We start from the raw sequence: 19,460 nt of genomic DNA on the forward strand, positions 1-19,460 counted from the left end.
CTCATAGTCTAGAAAGCAAAGGCAGCATGTAAACATGTATATTATAATGCATCATGCTAAGTATCGCACACTGTGATGTGAAGAAAAATGAAACTTCCTCTGGGGGAGTTGATAAAAGATCTCATAGGAAGTGACATTTCCATTAGTCTTGACACCTAAGTAGGAGTCTGGCAATCAGAAGACAGAGGTGAGAATGAGGGTAAGGGAAGAATAGGGCATCTGAGTAAAGGGAATCCAGTGTGCAGAGGCTCTGAAATAATTGAGGAACATTCTGCTGTATTCAGGGAGGTCTGATGGGTTAGGTGTGGTTGGATGTGTGGTGCATTGAGTGGCAGGTATCAAACTGAGAGGGCCTGTGTGGAGAGGATTGAATTTTATTCTAGAGGCAAGAAGAGAGAGAGGAAATTCTATAAGCAGGGAAGTTTAACAATCAGATTTGTCTGTTACATGTCTATTGTCATTGACCTAATTACAGGGCTCCGGGTTTTGGAGTCTAAAGGGGTGTACTCTGCTTGTTTAATTGGAGGTGCTCAGGGTGCCTTTCAATTGAGACCACTTGTGCTAATTCACTTTATTACTCCTACCCTGTCCTCCAAATGCTGTCTCTCTCTCCTTGGCCAGGGTTGGACAGATACTGACAGCCTTTGTCTCTTTGAAGCCCATTTTTCTGTTTTGACACCTTCTTTCTTCAGTTACGCTGACCTAGTCTTTGAAAGTATTGCTGACGTTTTGGCCCATCCCACCTTATGCTCTAATCACTCGGGCACAGCCCACGGCAGTAGCCACACCCACTCAAGAAGTTGCCTGCTCAGGAAGTTTGTCTGCAGCAGTGCGCCGTACTGACGGTAGCAGCGCGCAGGCGCAGTTCCCGGCTCCCGGCGGCGTGTTCCTCTTTTCCCGGGATCCCAGAGTCCCAGCAGGTGAACCCCGGCTATTCACAGTCAGCCTCCGGCTCCGGCTCGCGCTGTGCTCCGGTCCCTCGCTCCGCAGTCCCCCAGCTTCCGGGGCCGCTGCTCTGGCCCGCACGCCTCCGCCGGCGACAGACCCATGGCCGAGCGCGGGGAACTCGATCTGACAGGCGCCAAGCAGAACACCGGAGTGTGGCTGGTCAAGGTAAGGTTTGCGCGGCTCCCGCTTGCGCTCCTCCTTAAAGTAGTTTCAGTGACTTGAGACTGTCCCACCCCGTGCGCCTTTTAAAGTTCTTTATGGCCTTCTCATTAGAGCTTCAGTTAACTTGAGAGGCAGGACTCATTGTTATGCTCGTTTGCAGACGAGAAGATTAGTTAAGGGACGCCCAGTGTTTTTCAGCCAATTAAGAGCCCGAGCCTGCCTGGCATGGATCCCCTTTCCCCACGACCTGGTTTTTCTGGGGCCCTGTCTTGGTGTCCCCCAATGTGAGCGGTGCATTTAACCCCAAGCTGAAAAATTTCTGCATCTTCTCTTGGTGAAACTGATTTTAGTTATCAGTCTGTATAAGGAAGTTGAGTGTCTGCTTCCTGTTAGAATTTTCTTAGCCAGAAAGTAGAACTGGTCTCTGCATACCCTTAAAGTGTTCTTTTAGGTTGTTGGTTCTTAAGCAGTTCTCAGGAGAGCTGAGAGCTCTGAACTCAGGAAAGGAGAGGCCGTGGGCTGGAGTGTTCTTTTAGAGCATGACCTGGTGTCGTGAAACTGTCAGCAAATGTCTTTCCTTTTGTTTTGTTTTGTAAAGACAGCAATCTTGATTAGCCCTTAGTGAGCACAGTATTTGTGCTTTACTTTAACATATTGGGGAGTGTTGTCTTTTAGGAGGGTTTTATAAGACATATGTAATGTTCAAAATGTGATTGTGACAGTACCCGAAACTCAAGTAAAATGTAGGGACCTTGGTTTGTTAGATTTTTAAAAACTTATATCACATGGCTGAGTTTTCATCAGTTAAATCTGAGAGGCCCGTCCTGTCTGCCTCTCTGAAGTAGCTCTCTTATGCTTATTCGCTAGCCAGTCGAACCTGTATTATATTCTTCAAAGCACTTGTCAGAGTCCAAAGTGATTCTGTGTTCACTGTTGGTTACCTCCTTTTCCCCAGCACACGCACAGTCACATTTCTCGAGACTAGGCTTCTTGCCTGTCACACCCCGAACTGTGTTTGGCACATGGTAATAGCTCAGATATGTGATGAATGAATGAATGAACTCTTATCCTTCATTGCTAGCCTTAGTCTCTGGTACTCATTTGACTTATCACAGCGTTATCAGTGTGATTTAAATAGTGGAGTAGAGACTCCCCTGGTGGCGCACTGGTTAAGAATCCGCCTGCCAATGCAGGGGACACGGGTTTGAACCCTGGTTTGGGAAGATCCCACATGCCACGGAGCAGCTAAGCCCCCTGCATGCGCCACAACTACTGAGCCTGCGCTCTAGGGCCCGCGAGCCACAACTGCTGAAGCCCGCGCGCCTAGAGCCCACGCTCCGCAACAAGAGAAACCACCGCATTGAGAAGCCCGCGCACCGCAACGAAGAGTAGCCCCCGCTCACCGCAACTAGAGAAAGCCTGTGTGCAGCAACATCTCTCTCCTCCTGCATGCTAAATGGAGGGGAATCATTAGGGAGGAGAGCTCCTTTACAGACTGAAAGAGCTTGAAAAGATGGTGATGCTTGAGATGATGTGTTTGTGCTTGGAGCACAGTAGATGCTCAAGAAATGTTGTTTGCCTTACAGAGAGATTTGGATGGGTGGACAGAGGCCACCCATAGTATCTCCGTAGTATACCATGGAGAGTGGAACTGAAATGCAGGAGTGAAAATGCACAGTAACATGCTGTATCCTGGAAATCAGAGAGGAGATTATTATGCCTCGAGTAGAGGCTTGGGACTGTATACTGATACTGTCACATTGTGAAATGGGGATGTTTTAACTTTAGTCTACAAGAAGTGAGGAAACTTTTGGAGGTTTTTGAGTAAGGCAGGGATGCAAATGATTCTTTTAGGGGGAAAAAAAAACTTGAGGGGAAGATAACAAAATTAGAGTCAAAATTAGAAAATTATCACAGGATCATAGGCGTTTGAATTCTGAGGAGTTAGGGAAACTTTCTCAGCAAAAGTTGTCAGGATGTGGTGACTGACTAAATGAGGATGTGAAAGAAAGCAATGAATCTAAAGTTAAGAAATTTTAGTGTTCTTTCATATATGGCCATTTGAATACATTTTATCACTTTAAAAACTTACCTCAGACTAATGATTTGTTCTGTTTTATAAAGGAGGTTATAATGTTTCAATTATTTATTGTTTGCTGTATCATTGTTTCCTTACATCAATTTGGCCTGTAGTATTTCTTCTTTTTCTAACCTTATGTATCAAAGAAAAGTAACAGGCTTGCAAATACTACATCTTTCCAGAGTGTGAAAGGACTTTTTTTTTTTTGCCAGTTCTTGTCCTCTGACAACCTTATCTCTTAAAGAGGATGAGAATTGCTATCAAATACTTTCTGTTCTAAAATCCATTCATGTTCCCTCTTTGTTTGACAACTTTTATTTCTGCTTTAGTTAAAGGAATGCTAGTAGGCAATGAGGTTTGATTTGCACACCTGTCAGATAGTTTGAATTTGTTTCATTTGCACTGGGATTAGCATCCAGTATGATTTTCATGCCCCTGTCCTAAGCATATTTGGATTTTTATCTCTGAATTATAGGAATAAATTATATGAGAACTTCAAGTTGTAATGGTTAATTTCATTTTCACTTTGCTTTGTGTGATATTAAAATATAATATGTTGTTTATAGAGTTTGTTTTCATTCTTACCCAATTAGAATTTGTGAATAGAACTACATACGACTTTAAATCTTTTCAGTACACGTTAATATTTCTTATAAATAACGCCTTGAGTTCTGATCTTTGAGGATCATTTGTTGTAGAATACATGAGTTTCTTCCTAGAGTGTTGCAAGTTCATGGGCCATTTTGTTCATATTTTATTAATTCCATCACTAGACAGGTATAGAAAAGGGTAAATACAAGTAAGGGTTATACATACAAGATCTCTGAGAGGTTTTTTTTTTGCGGTACGGGTACGCGGGCCTCTCACTGTTGTGGCCTCTCCCGTTGCGGAGCACAGGCTCCGGATGCACAGGCTCAGCGGCCATGGCTCACGGGCCCAGCCGCTCCACGGCACGTGGGATCTTCCCGGACCGGGGCACGAACCCGCGTCCCCTGCATCGGCAGGCGGACTCCCAACCACTGCGCCACCAGGGAAGCCCTCTGAGAGTTTTAAGTAGGAAAAAAGTTGTCAGGTGGGAACAGGGAAGACTTTGGGGAAGGTGACATTTAAGAAGAGCCTATGGAGTTGATTAGTTAGAAAAGACTTCCCAGCAGGGCTGGTGAGTGTGTTCAGGAAAAGGCAAATATAGTGGAAGATTGTGTACCAGAATATCCACTACCTGTAACTGTTCTGGCCTAATGAAATGCCATTTCTGGAGTTTTGAATATCTTAAATCTACAAGAGAATGATGATCTAAATAAGTTTTGATAGATAATAGACATGATTGGATTTAACTTCACAATAGATGCCACCTGCTAAGAACCATAAACAGCCGCAGTTTTTACCTGGTCAGGGAGCTAGTCCCTTGTAGTTTGCATTGCCCTATTTCTGTTGCTTAGTCTACGCCACTGTTAGGTTGCCAGCTGGTCATACTACTACTGCACACCCGGTGCGAAATCAGGATCTAAAAATGATATTTACAAAAATTTTAGCATAGTTCTTTTGTTTGGCTTCCAATATTTATTTAACATTTATTTATTTATTTTGGTCTGCATTGGGTCTTCGTTGCCGCACGCAGGCTTTTCTCTAGTTGCGGCAAGTGAGGGCTACTCTTCGTTGCGGGGCGAGGGCTTCTCATTGTGGTGTTTTCTCTTGTTGTGGAGCACGGGCTCTAGGCACGCGGGCTTCAGTAGTTGTGGCTCATTGGCTCTAGAGCACAGGCTCAGTAGTTGTGGCGCACGGGCTTTGTTCCTCCACGGCATGTGGGATCTTCCCGGACCAGGGCTCGAACCCGTGTCCCCTGCATTGGCAGGTGGATTCTCAACCACTGCGCCACCAGGGAAGCCCAGCTTCCAATATTTAGACTTCTGGAAAAAAATCATCTAGTTATGATTGGCAGGAGGGTAGGGTACCTGATGGGGAAGAGGGGGAGATAAAGTTGGCAGGGTTTTTAGGAGTGGTGGGGTTTTTGTAAGTAATGAATATCATACTGGAGCTTGAATTATAAGAAATGCTATCTTGTGAGGGAAATGGACAGGTGGAGGTATTGACAAGCGCTGCAATGGGTCCAACCAACAGCTCCCTAGCCAGCAAAAAGGTGTGTTTCAAGCCCCATCAGCCTTCCTCTTATAGGCATTTTGATTGATACTTGTTGGAGGAGAGGATCAGGACAAGAGAGATGGACACCATCCCCTGTGAATATTGGGTCCTCCATTCAACAACTCAGATGCCACCAAGCTCAACTTTTATTTTTTCACAGACAGTTAAACAGTTGGACATTGGCAGCCAGAGAGAAAGCTATGTACCAGGGAGAGATGAAACCAGAATGGGTGATACCCCGAAGTCTTGCAGGAGAAAAAGGAACTTATATTTATAATGTACCAAGTATTTTACACAGCAAACCTGTGAAGTAGGTACTAATTATATTTTTCAGATGATAAAATTGAGGCTTAGGAGGTTAATTATCTTGCCCAAGCATGGAACAGTAATTCAAATTTAGGTCTGTTTGGCTACAAAGCTTATGCCAGGAATAGGAAATGTCTTTTTTTCCCCTTGGTTCCCTTTAACGAATCATCTCCCTGGAGACCAGAGGTGAGGTGGGGGACTTTGTGTTTTTTTTGTTTTGTTTTTTGTTTTTTTTACGGTACGCGGGCCTCTCACTGTGGTGGCCCCTCCTGCTGCGGAGCACAGGCTCCGGACACGCAGGCTCAGCAGCCATGGCTCACGGGCCCAGGCGCTCCGCGGCACGTGGGATCCTCCCGGGCCGGGGCACGAACCCATGTCCCCTGCATCGGCAGGTGGACTCTCAACCACGGCGCCACCAGGGAAGCCCTGGGACTGTTTTTATGGCCTTGGGTCTTGTCAGCTCCATATGTTGACCTTCAAGTAAACGTGTGAGTAGAAGCTGCCTGTCATAGGTTGGGTTCCCAGGGAAGCTGGTTCTGAGGAGAAGGTTAGCATGCAGAGGTTTGTTATGGAGTGCTCCTGGGATCATCACCTGTGGAAGGAAAAGGACTTATGCAGGATTGGGCACAGGGTGGTTTGCCCCAGGAACAGTGGGCGATCGTGGCCAAAGGGCCTGTCTTCAGTGGAGGCAATTCCACAGAGAGCTAACAGCTGAGGGCTCTCTGTGGTCACTCCCAGCAGCTAGGGGAATGAGGCCTTCAATCCTAAACGAGGAAAAGGGTGTCACATCACTGTCTAATACAGTGTCCAATACTCTGGGAGAAACAGGGCTTTGGAGACTAGTAGTTGGGGAACTAGATATTTGATGACGCAAAGTTGGCAAACAAGCTTAGGGGAGTAACTACTGTATATATCCCCTTAGCACCTTGGATTCAAAGGCACTGTTGACCTTAAAATTGACCTGTAGCTTGAGCGAGCGGATTGATTCATCCAACAAGCTTTCAGTGATCGCCACTCATTGTTCTGGGCTCTGAGTGTGTTATGGTGAGCAAGAACAGACAGGCCTGGGCTCTGTAAACCCGGATCTGTAGTCTGTGCTGGAGAGAGACATCAGTCAAGTCCTAATGAAGGCAGTTCCAGACAGATGAGGGCCCTGAAGCAAGGAGTACTGTTGTGTGAGTGTGAATAGCAAAGGAACTTGACTTAGTCTGGGAGGTCAAGGGAGTTTCCCTGAGGAAATAATGCTTAAGTGAGTCATTTTCTGGTCTTGGGAAATCTGAGAAAACATCCCTGTACCCGTTATCTTGTCTCCATCGCATTTTCTTTAATGAATGTGTAGACAGTGGAAACAACACAGATATCTCACAAGTGACATGTTGACAAGAGTGTTTTGTGGAAATTTACTAAGAATAGAATTCAGGTGTTCTCATCCAGAAACAAAGGTAATTATGTGAGGAGACGATATGTTAATTAGCTTGACTAGCGTAATCGTTTCACTGCATATATCAAATCATCATGTTGTACACCTTAAAAATAAAATATAATGTTTTAATTAAAAATAACAGCTGTCCAGGGGCTTCCCTGGAGGCGCAGTGGATAAGAATCTGCCTACCACTGCAGGGGACATGGGTTCCATCCCTGGTCTGGGAAGATCCCACATGCCACGGGGCAACTAAGCCCGGACACCACAACTACTGAGCCTGCGCTCTAGAGCCTGTGTGCCACAACTACTGACCATGAGCCTAGGGCAACAAGAGAAGCCTGTACACCGCAACAGAGAGTAGCCCCCGCTCGCCACAACTAGAGAAAGCCTGCGTGCAGCAATGAAGACCCAACGCAGCCAAAAATAAATAAAATTAAATCTTAAAAATAAAATAAAAATAAAAATAAAAATATCAACTGTCCAAAAAAAGTATTTTGGAGCCTTGGAACCATATATACCGTTATTTTTCCTTTTCCTTCTACCTCTTTTTTCACAACCTAATGGGCTGGGACTTCTGGGAAGCCCATTTCCGTAAGCTCTTGGTGTAGAAAGTTATATATGATTGACATAGTATCCTCATTGTATTCTGTTTTTCATTACAAGGGTATAGTATTTTGGCAACCTTTTGAATTAAATAAACTGGTAGGCTTACCTGGGAACTTACTTTTTTCTTTTTTTTTTTGGCCACATTGCACGCAGCATGCCAGATCTTAGTTCCCCGACCAGGGACTGAACCCGTGCCCCCTGCAGTTGGAAGCGCAGAGTCTTAACCACTGGACCACCAGGGAAGTTCCATGGGAACTTACAGTTTTATTATAACAATGATGACAATGCAGTATGAGTTCCAAACTTGTTTTTATCAACTTCTGGGACGTAATCTTTGTTTTAGTTGGCAATTGCTTGTATTAGATACAATTATTGTACTGGATTTGATTCTTAAATTTGTTTTAGTGTATGATATATACTTACTTCACTTAGAACTATTGTCTTGTTGTTTGGTGGCCTAAATTGTAGTCTCCAGCAGTTTGATCATAGAATCTTCTGACCTGGTTAATGTATTGAAGAACAGTGGTCTCATCAAGAGCTCCAGAACATTCTTTTTTTTTTAAATTAATTAATTAATTTATTTTTGGCTGTGTTGGGTCTCCGTTGCTGCACACAGGCTTTCTCTAGTTGTGGCGAGCGGGGGCTACTCTTCGTTGTGGTGCGCAGGCTTCTCACTGCGGTGGCTTCTCTTGTGGAGCACAGGCTCTAGGCACACGGGCTTCGGTAGTTGTGGCTCACAGGCTCTAGAGTGCAGGCTCAGTAGTTGTGGCATGCGGGCTCAATAGTTGTGGCTCATGGGCTCTAGAGCACAGGCTCAGTAGTTGTGGCGCACGGGCTTAGTTGCTCCGTGGCATGTGGGATCTTCCTGGACCAGGGATCGAACCCATGTCCCCTGCGTTGGCAGGCGAATTCTTAACCACTGCACCACCAGGAAAGCCTCAAGAGCTCCAGAACATTCTTGTCTTCCCTTTATCTTAATAACATTTCAGGGAACCAGCAATGAGGGGACAGTGGCAGGTTGGAAAATGCTCCACTCTACTATTGGTGTTTTCCTCTCTTCCCCCTTATTTTAAGGTAAATCTCTGAAATAAGGTTTCCCTTTGAGAATGCAGTGAGAGTTATTAAAATTAAATTCTGTGTCCTGGATTTATCCTAATAACACCATCATTTTCATTACACTAACATTTCTTCAACAATATCCAGTCATTAAAATAATAACTCTGTTCCTACTGTGTGCCAGGCTATTCTAGATGCTAGGGATGTGGCAGTAAACAAAACACACAAAATATCTACCTCGTGCAGATTGCATTCTAATGGAGAGGGAGAATGGACAATAAACAGACATGTATATAGCAGGTGATAAGTGCTCTGAAGAAAAACAAATCAGGGTAAAAGGTGTAGAAGGTAGCTGGGGATGCTATTTTAATGGCGTGGGGAAGGGCCTCACTGATTAGGTGGTCCTTGAGCAGAGACCTGAAGGAAGTTATGGGGATGCCCTTCAGATATCTGGAGGAAGAGCATTCCGGACAGAAGTAACAACGAGTCAAAGGCCCTCGGATGGGACGGTGTTGGGAATGTTCACAAATCTGTGTGATTAGAGTCAAGTGAGTGAAGGCAGTAGGAGGGTCATGAATCCATAGATCCATGAGGCCATGGATTGCAGAGGGCTGAATCATCTAAGACATTATAGAGGATTTTTACAATGAGTGACATGGGAAGCGAGTAGCCATAGAGAGGCAGCTTGGCATGCTGACTGTGGAGCTAGACTGCCTAGGTTAGAATCCTGGCTTCCCACCGCTAGTAATTGTGAGACTTTGGACAAATGATAACTTTTTGGTGCCTTAGTTTCTTCATCTGCAAAATGGAATAATAATAGAGTTGTTATGAGGATTAAGTGAAGTAAAATTCTAAAGTGCTTAGAAAAGTACCTGGCACATGTTAAGCACTATGTAGATGTCTGTTAAATAAATTGAAAGGCTTTGAGCAGGACAGGATCATGTGACTTTGGTTTTAATATGGTCACTCTGGCTGCTGTACTGAGACTAAAGTGTGCATGGACAAGAGTGGAAGCAAGGGAATCAGGAGGCTATTACAGTAAGAGATGGCTGTTACAAGAGATGATGGTGACTTGGATTAGGCTGGTAACCCTGGAATTGGTGAGAAGGACATGGAGTCCGGATGTAATTTGAAGGTGTTGCTGACAGGCTATGTTAGTTAATTGGATGTGGAATGTGAGAAAAAAGGAGCTATTCAGGGTAACTCCACTTTCAGACTGAGTGCCTGGAAGTACGGAGTCGACTTTTACTGAGATAGGAAAATTGCAGGAGGAACAGGTTTATGAGGGAGAAATAAGAGTTCTGGTGTGGATATTTTGAGTTTGAAATGTCTAGTGAATATTCAGATGGAGAGTTTGAGTAGGCAGTTGGATATATAAGTTGGGATTTGGAGGGGAGAGCTATAAATTTGGGAGCTGTCAATATACAGAGGGTATTTAAAGTCAAGAGAGTGGATGAGATTACATAAGATTGAGTGTGGATAGAGAGGAGGAAAGGTCTGAGGACTGAAATCAGAGCCCTATGAGGTTAAGAGGTCAGGAAGATGAGAATCTAGATGTGTGGAGACCAAAAAAGGAGAGTCCAGAGAAGTAGGAGGAAAATGCAGAGAGATTGGAGTGACGTGAAGCCAAGTAAAGAAAGTGTTTGAAGAAGGAGGAAACAGTAAGTTCTCAAATATTGTTGATAGGTCTGCAAGACAAGGACTAAACATTGGCTTGGCGATATGGCGAGCTTTTGTAACCATGGGAACCAGTTTCAGCAGAGTAGTAGCGGGGAAGCCTGTTTAGAGCAGAACCAAGTGGCAGAGGAGGAACTGTAGGCAGCCAGCAGAGACGGCTCTTCCAAGAGCTTTGCTGTAGAGAGGCAGAGAGATGGGACAGTGGCTGGAAAGAACTTTAGAGCCTGTGCTTACGAGGTGTGTGATCATGAATTACTTTGCTAACCTCCCTGTGCCTCAGCTTCCTCATTTGTAAAATGGAGACAATAAAAGGATTGTGTGAGAGTTAAATGGTTAATATATTTAAAACATTTAAAAGAGTGCTTGTCACTTAATGTGTTAGTTATCTATTGCTATATAACATTATCACCACAGGCTTAGTAGCTTAAAATAGTGTGCATTTATTATTTCATAGTTTCTGTGGATCAGGAGTTCTGGTGTGGCTTACCTGGGTCCTCTGCTTCAGAGTCTCTCACAGGATGCAGTCCGGATGTCAGCCAGGGCTGGACTCTCAGCTGAAGCTGTGCCTGTGGAAAGATTGTTTCCAAGGTTCCGTGGCTGGCAGAATTCAGTTCCTCTAAGGTTGTGGGACCGAGGGCCTAGATTCCTAGTTGACTGTTGGCTGGAGCCTGCCCTTAGTTTCCTGCCACATGGGCTTCGAAGCAAGACAGAGATCACAATCTGATGTAACCTAATCACAGAAGTAACATCCCATCCATCACCTTTGCCATATTGCATTGACCAGAAGGAAGTCACAGGTCCTATTCTCACCCAAGGAGAGGCAGTTACCCAAGGGTGCGAATATCAGGAGGTGGGGATCATTGGGGGCCATCTTAGAGTCTTCTGCCACATTTAGTAAGCGCTCTGAGTGTTAGCTCTCACCATCATCATTGTTACTGCAATGGGGGAATGATTACGTAAAGGGAGTGGAGGAAAGGGTAGAATTGAAAGAAAGATGTCCTTGATTAGACTACAGGGAAAAATTCAGTGCACACCTGGAGGGATTGGCCATACATAGTTCACCTGTTAAAAGGGGAAAGCAGAGTAAAAGCCCCACCTGTGGCTAAGCGGTAGATTGATTGATTGACTGACTGATTGATTTTTTGGCCAAGCGGTATGGCATGCAGGATCTTAGTTCTCAAGGCATGTGGGGTCGAACCCGCGCCCCCTGCAGTGGAATCTCGGAGACTTATCCACTGGACTGCCAGGGAAGTCCTAAGTGGTAGATTTGGAAGTATCCTTTTGATTGTTCGTCTTTCCTCAGTGGAAGAGGAAGGAAGAAGTGTTACATATTTGAGGAGTGAAGAGAACATGTGACCTGTCTGCAGTGGCTTTCCCACTGCAGGTGAGAATTGACCAGGGAGGTCGAGAAATTGCCTGGCATCTTGAAGGGCTTACTTGATGTTAGTAGCCGTGTATTTCAAGGGAGACCGTTGAGCATGATTGTTTTTCTTCAGCTGCTCAGGTGCAAGTGTAGAGGAAGAATAGAGCACGATCAAATAAAACAATAAATAGATAAATTAATAAAATAAGTAGTAGTATAGCTTGGCTTTAATCAGGATTAGGTTCTGCCAGGCCAGCATGATGGAGGGAGTTAGGGGCAAGAGAATGGTTATAATGATGGGTTGTGAAATGTAGCTCCGTTAAAGAGAGGCGTGAGGACATAAGCAGTCAGGGGACAGTGTACAGATGTAGAGTCTATGATTTGAGGGATGGAAGAATTGTTGGAGTCGAAGTACTGAGGAAAGGGCCAGGAAGTTAGGAGGTGGTGGTCAGAATTGTTCCTTGAAATACAGTTTGCGGAGAGGGGTACTGTTACTGATAACGAGATAGTTTTACAGTATGTAAATGTAGGGCTCATTTGAATCAGTAACTTGGAATATAATGAAGAAAAGCCACCATCTATCCCCTAAAGACTTTGTTAGGGAATACAGCTTGTGATCTCTTGGTAGAGTAGGCTGCTATCTGTAGAACATAATTTTCTCTTTGTGTTAGAGTAATTGACAAGAAGGTTCCCTGGGGCTAAAAATCGAAGACAAGCAAGAAGCAAAGGCTCACTTGTTAGGCAGTATTTCAAGATTGAGGCCATGAGGGAATAATTTACATAGTTCAAGGATTCAGGGTTTTATTTGATGTTGTAATGGTATTTGTCCAGATCAGTTTCAGATCTTGTATTTAGTTCTGACAGGTAATGTTGACATTTGCTTCTTTGACTAACCAGTATCCTCTTGCTCTGACACTGTAACAGCACTTACTTAGTGCTCCCTCTTCAGTCTGTGTGATTCTAATGGGGTTGACTGTCCCTCACCAGAGGTGTCATTGACTCAGGCTGACAGTGCAAGGATCTCATCTGTGGGTTCAATAATAGGCCCAAGGAAGGACACATGACCTAGTCAAAGCCGCGAGAGACAATTACAGTTTTGCTGGGGATTTGGGGAAGGAGAACTCTTGCTCTTCAGGAGCGGCTTTCAGCCATCTTGCTACACAAGGGGGAAGGCTGTCAAAGAAGTGAGTCAGTGTGGTGAGAAGAGATGAGAGATGGTGAAAGAGGCCTGGTTACATCATTTGAGCCCTTAATCAAGCCACTTTAAAACTACCTCTGGAATTTTTAGTTACTTTTGCCAATAAATCCTCTGTATGCCTAAGTGGGTTTTCTTCTCGTTGGTAATCAAAGGAGACCTAATAGGTAGATACAGTTAGCAGAAGGAGTTTGCCAAATCCTCTAAGCATGCATGAATAAGTGGAGTGCAGTGTAGTATGTGGAATCTTCAAAACCCCTTTTCCTTTAGGATCTTTTACATACTCTTATTTAGTTGTATAACAAAGAGAGCACCTGACCGATCTGGAGGCCTCTCGTGGCTGATACTAGCTAACCATGTTATTTCAACCCCCTGAGCCTCGGTTTTCTTATCTATAGAATGAGGAGAGCGGAAGCAATTTTGCAGGGTGATTGGGAGGATTCAATGGCATAGTGGGTATAACATGTGTAGCCCTGTACCTGACACTGTTGGCTCCCTTCCCCTTCATCTTTTCTAGCATATTGTCTGACACAGTAGTTGTTCAGTACATTTCAGTGTAAAGAATGAACAAATACCATTAGGATCTTCTTTTATTCTTGAATTTTTACTATATCCAGAGCACTGCTATTTGTTTGACTAACGGTCAAGTGGTTCTTTTTGCAAAAGAAATTGTGCTAGATAGAATTTTTTTTTTCCTTTCCAACCTTGGAAGGTCTCTCTGACTCAGTTACACATTCATGTTCATGTTGTCATTCCAGGATTACTGTGGGAAATAATGATGACACCTGACACTCACTGAGTGCTTGTTTGTGTGAGGCATTATGCTTCATACTTTACATGTACATATAAAGTATGAAGCATACCTTAAAAGTATGTACTGATTCCCGAGTTCAAACTACTTGTTAGAAGAAATGAGTTAAGGTCCATAGTAGACATTCAGCGTATATTCCCTTAATCTTTTTGAGAATTAAAACCCTTCTGATTACATATATCTAATTTCAGACACAACACAGTTAAGAACATAGATGCTGGAACCACACTGCCTGGATTTGAATCCTGGCTCCTCATTTGCTAATTATATACCCTTGGCTAAATTTTATAATCCCTGGGTGCTCCAAATTCATAATCTGGAAAATGGGGATATTCCCTGGTGGTGCAGTGGTTAGGAATCCGCCTGCCAATGCAGGGGACACGGGTTCGAGCCCTGGCTTGGGAAGATTCCACACGCCATGGAGCAGCTAAGCCTGTGCGCCACAACGACTGAGCCTGTGCTCTAGAGCTCACAAGCCACAACTGCTGAGCCTGCGTGCCACAACTACTGAAACCAGCACGCCTAGAGCCTGTGCTCCGCAACAAGAAGCCACTGTAATGAGAAGCCCGCACACTGCAAAGGAGAGTAGCCCCCGCTCACCGCAACTAGAGAAAGCCCACATGCAGCAACGAAGACCCAACGCAGCCAAAAATAAAATTAATTAATTTTTTAAAAAGTTCCCTGTAGAGACGTGAGGTATAAATGTATAAAAAGTGCATATAAGTGTCAGGAAAGTACTATTATATAACTGTTAGCTGTTATATTGAATAATTTCTTTTATTTCAGCAGATCCTTCATCATATTGGTCAGTTATAATCTTATACATAATAAATATATGTAAAATATATAAAAATATAAAATATGACTTTTGAATCATCTTAAGCTCAGTAGTGTCTCTAAATAATATCATGTCAGGTGGCGCCCTGGTGGCGCAGTGGTAGAGAGTCTGTCTGCCGATGCAGGGGACGCGGGTTCGTGCCCCGGCCCGTGAGGATCCCACATGCCACGGAGCGGCTGGGCCCGTGAGCCACGGCCGCTGAGCCTGCGCGTCCGGAGCCTGTGCTCCACAACAGGAGAGGCCACAGCAGTGAGAGGCCCGCGTACCACACACACACACACACACACACACACACACACACTAATAATAATAATAATATCATGTCAGAATGTTATGCTCCTCCAAGAAGCCTCTTCTGGTAGCCTTTCTCATCTCTGAACTTTTATTGGACTTATCTGGGAACATAAGTTAGTACTTCATTGTTGTTAAGTTATATGGCCAGTTTTAGTTTTGTGTCATCACCTCGACTGACTTTAAACACTTTGAGAGCTAAAATCATTTCTTACATATCTTAGTACCTCTTTAGTGCAAAACATATAATGAGAGCTTGCTACTTAATTAGCAATTATTACAGACAGAAAGTATATATAGAAGCCATATATCACTTTATGTTTAAAAAGATTTGTTAGCATCTAAAACATAGTCTAATAGTGTCTTATTTTGTTTTAGGTTCCTAAATATTTGTCACAGCAATGGACTAAAGCCCCTGGAAGAGGTGAAGTTGGGAAACTGCGGATTGCCAAGTAAGTTATTTATGAATTTTTGACATTTTATAAAACTTTTTTGAATTTTTTTGTACAAGTGCTTTTAAATGTAATTAGAGTTCTTTTTCAAACAGAGAATTTACCTGAAAAATAAGAAGTAATGAGCATGCCAAGGCTTGTCAAGAGATTATTAGGTGCCCTGTAAGGATTCGTGTGTACACACACACACACACACACACACACACACACACACACACACATTCCTCTAATGAAAGGTGAAAATATCAAGTAAAATTTATTGGTAAAGCCTATTGGCAGTGAAGTAGCAGAGTATGTAGTTCCCTCATCCGTCTGTCCGCTCCGCATCTTTGAGGAGGTATGCTTGAGTTGGGCGTAACTGGATGCACCAAGTTAAGGACTTCAGGAGAAGGATTTTGCCATTGTGCCACCATACCTATTTATAGAGGCTTTGGAAGAGGGTGGGGAACACCTAGTAAACAATCTAAGAGTATTGTTTCCTGGTTGAGAAAATAACCTTGTTTGAAAAGGAAGCCTCCATAGCTCAGCTGGTGTCAGCCATAGGCCTTGTGTTCCCCTCTTACTGTCCATTCAGTCTTAATCCAGCTCTGATCAGATTTCCATGCCCACTACTCCATTCAAATGGCTCTTGTATACCACCAATATCCACCTCTTTATCACTGAGTTTTTGTTTCGTAACAAACCACCCCAAAGTTTAGTGGCTTAGAACAAAACCATTTTATTAGCTTATAATTCTATGGGGCCGTTCTAGACAGTTCTGGTTGAGGCTGACCTGGCTGGTCTTCCTGGCTAGAATGGCCTCATTTATGTGTCCGGTGGTTGGCTTGCTGTCAGCTGGGGCAGTTGCCACGTGTTTTTCATCTCCAGCGTGCTTCTTCACATGGTGGTGAAAGAGTTCCTAGTAGCAAGAGAGAGGGAAGCCCCACTACACAAGTGCTTTGCAAGCTGTGCTTGCATCATGTTTGCCAAATGTAAATGTAACTTGCAGTAGACTCTACCTCTTGATGGGATTTGAGGCAAATAATTTGTAGTCCTAAAATTTTTTTTTTTTTTACAATCTACCACATCCACATTCTTTTCTATTTTTTTTTTAAGTTTTTAAAAAAATTTATTTTATTTTTGGCTGTGTTGAGTCTTCGTTGCTGTGCGCGGGCTTTCTCTAGTTGCGGAGAGCAGGGGCTACTCTTCGCTGTGGTGCGCAGGCTTCTCATTGCATTGGCTTCTCTTGCTGTGGAGCACGGGCTCTAGGCGCGCGGGCTTCAGTAGTTGTGGCACGTGGGCTCAGTAGTTGTGGCACTTGGACTCTAGAGCGCGGACTCCGTAGTTGTGGCACACAGGCTTAGTTGCTCTGCGGCATGTGGGACCTTCCCAGACCAGGGCTCAAACCCATGTCGCCTGCGTTGGCAGGCGGATTCTTAACCCCTCCGTCACCAGGGAAGCCCCTACCACATCCACGTTGTTAAATCTAAGAGTCAACTAGCAGCTCTTCTCAGTTGACCTTCAACAGAATTTGACATAGTTGATCACTTCTACCCTCAAACCCTTTTTTTTCACCTCACTTCTGAGACATCACTCTCTTGCTGGCTCCTTCTCATCTTCTCCATTTCTAAATGTTATTTGGACACCCTCTGGGTTTTGTTCTTTGGAGGAGCAATCCTGTGTTCTTGGATGATGTCATGTCTTTAAAGTAAGAAGCTTTGATACTTTCATGGTTTATGCCCTAAATATCAATATTTTTGTTCTTTATCTTACTTGCATTTGTTTCAGACAGATCTTTTAATTCTTCCTTTTGTTTTCACAAGATATTTATTGGAAATGGGCATGCTTTTATATCCAAAGTTCTAATGTTAGGTAGAGAGAAGTAACATCTTCTTTTCTTAAGAAACAGCTACACGTTTCATAGCAGAACTCGGCTTAAATTCAGTCCTTTGAGTGGTAAGAAAAGTCCAACAGGTTCCAGTGCCAGCTCTGTCACTTACTGTCAGTGAGACTTTGGACAGATACTTAATCTTCTGAGTTTAGATTCGCTACCTTTCCCTACCATGAATATTGCATTCCTGAAAACCTCTGTGTGAAGAAAATACCTAGTTGAGGAATGTAAAATCTTTTGGTGTGGGGAGGAGGGAGCTGGTATGGGAAACAGAGTTAAAGGAGCCAAGCTCTAGGGAAACCTATGTAAGCGCTAAGTACTGCTTTCATCCCTAAGGTAAATATTAAAGATAGCATGCTAAATAAACAGTAGTGGGTGTGCTGTGATCACCTTTTCTTGATCACCCTTTGTTTGGAAGAAAATTTCAAGCTTGTCCTTAGTTTAAAGCAGATGTTTTACATAGTTACATCTAATATGCATAGGGAGGCCGTATCCCTAGGTCGTGACCAGTTTACATGTTTTACAGCGCTGGTTTACATATTTTTCCTGTGTAATTATTAATAGTGTCCCCTCTTTCACTCTCCAGAGTGTCCTGGTTTTGGCAATAAACTGTATGTTTGCCCTTAATATTAACAGATGTGTGTATGTGTATTTTATATGTAAATTAAAAATCTAGCAGATTTTCTACCTAACATGAAATATAATCTTGCCGTGTAGAAGAGCTATATGCTTTTAATGGTGGGAACAGATTTTTAGTAGTTGATATCCTAAGATTGCTATGGAAATGCTTGAAAACAGCTTGTTCTAGAGTAGGTCTACTGGCTATCTTATTTATGTTTCTAATTTACTTAGTTTTCATTCTTCTTACTGATTACTAGATTCACTATTAAACAAGTGTAGGATGAGCAAGGAGTGGCTTAGCAGTGCCTGTGACTAAGTTATCAATACTTTAATTTCAGCTAAATATGACTCATCAAGGTTTTGTGGCTATAAACAGAAGGCTCCATTAATAGATGATTGTTGTTTAGAATGAAGTGGGATGATAACCCCACTCTTCTTTGCCAGTGAGCTTCCAGAGCAAACACTGTGTTCAGTTTTTAGTGCTGCACTTAGAGACATGGACAAATAAGTTCATTCAGTGGAGTGAGACTAGGACAATGAGAAAACTAAAATCAATTTCCTGTGAGGAACGTTTGAAGGCATGATGGCTGTTTAATAAGAGAAGACTTAGGGCAAACCAGTGAAACTGTCTTCAAATATTTTTAAAAACTAGAAGATGTATGATCAACTATTGATCCTTAGAGGCAGATTAGCCATTTGGTGGGTTATCTGTGTGGTTGAAAAAACGTATATTTGGGTAAAAAATGAAAAATACCTAAGGTTTTAAAAAAGCAGTGTGGTATACCGATAATGAGTATGGACTCAGGAGTCAGTCAGCTCTGGGCTTTATCCGGGCCTTGTCACTTCCCAGCTATGTGACTTTGGGGAAGTTGCTTATTACCCTGTTTCCTCATCTGTGAAAAGGAGATGGTATTAATACCTCATAGGTTAAGTGCATGTAAAATACTCCGTAAGTGTTCACCTGCTGTCATGCCCCACATACCACAGAGTACAGGCAGTAGACCCTGCATCATGTCTGGCACCTCCCCTCCCCGTCAGCTCTCCCAGAGTTAAGCAGCAGCACCAGCTTGCTGTGCAGTAGGCCAGAAGCTAGGGAGAAATACATGGTGTGTACGCTGATTCCAGCAGAGACAGGCACTGTGGAGTAAAGGAATCAAGAGAGGCAGAGGGGAGGGGAACACATGCTGCTGGGAATGCAGCTCTTCCCAAATTTGGTTCTTTTAATACCTGAAAAAAGGAGAGTCCAGAATAAGATGAGAGTAACAGCTTCTTTTAACAGTTGGTAACATTTGGGCCATTTTCGTCAAGCAATTCATGCCATGTCCCTAAATCACTGTACTTGGACTATTCTTATACCTTTGGACATCCGATGTGTACTGCATTTTAATTGGTTTATAGTTTTGCTTTAGTTTGTTTAATTTTAAAACCAGCCTTTCTACATTACTACCCTGCCTCAGCAAACTTCAGTTTTCAAAATGTTTGATATGTGTCCTATTTTACTGACAGTCATACAGTTTGTGCTAATACAGCTTCTTTCAGAGATGTTTAATTTCTTGTTTTATTTCTAAACACACTTAACTTCCAAGGTCGTATCGGAGCCCACTAATAACAGAAAATATGCA

General features: G+C 43.3%; 1 protein-coding gene across 1 annotated transcript in view; it reads left to right on the plus strand.

Moving 5' to 3' along the window:
• Positions 1–817: 817 nt before the first annotated feature.
• The window catches only part of GTF2F2 (general transcription factor IIF subunit 2), a 151,095-nt gene continuing 132,452 nt past the window's right edge, over positions 818–19,460 (plus strand). Inside the window, exons 1-2 of the mRNA XM_022574878.3 lie at positions 818–1,113; positions 15,274–15,347. Coding sequence (XP_022430586.1) covers positions 1,048–1,113; positions 15,274–15,347 — 140 coding nt within the window. The 5' untranslated portion in view covers positions 818–1,047. The remainder of the gene's footprint in view (positions 1,114–15,273; positions 15,348–19,460) is intronic.

Source organism: Delphinapterus leucas, chromosome 18 (genome assembly GCF_059928025.1).
Source record: "Delphinapterus leucas isolate spDelLeu-1000000601 "Yukka" chromosome 18, BTC_Dleu_Yukka2, whole genome shotgun sequence".
Taxonomy (NCBI): Eukaryota; Metazoa; Chordata; class Mammalia; order Artiodactyla; family Monodontidae; genus Delphinapterus; species Delphinapterus leucas.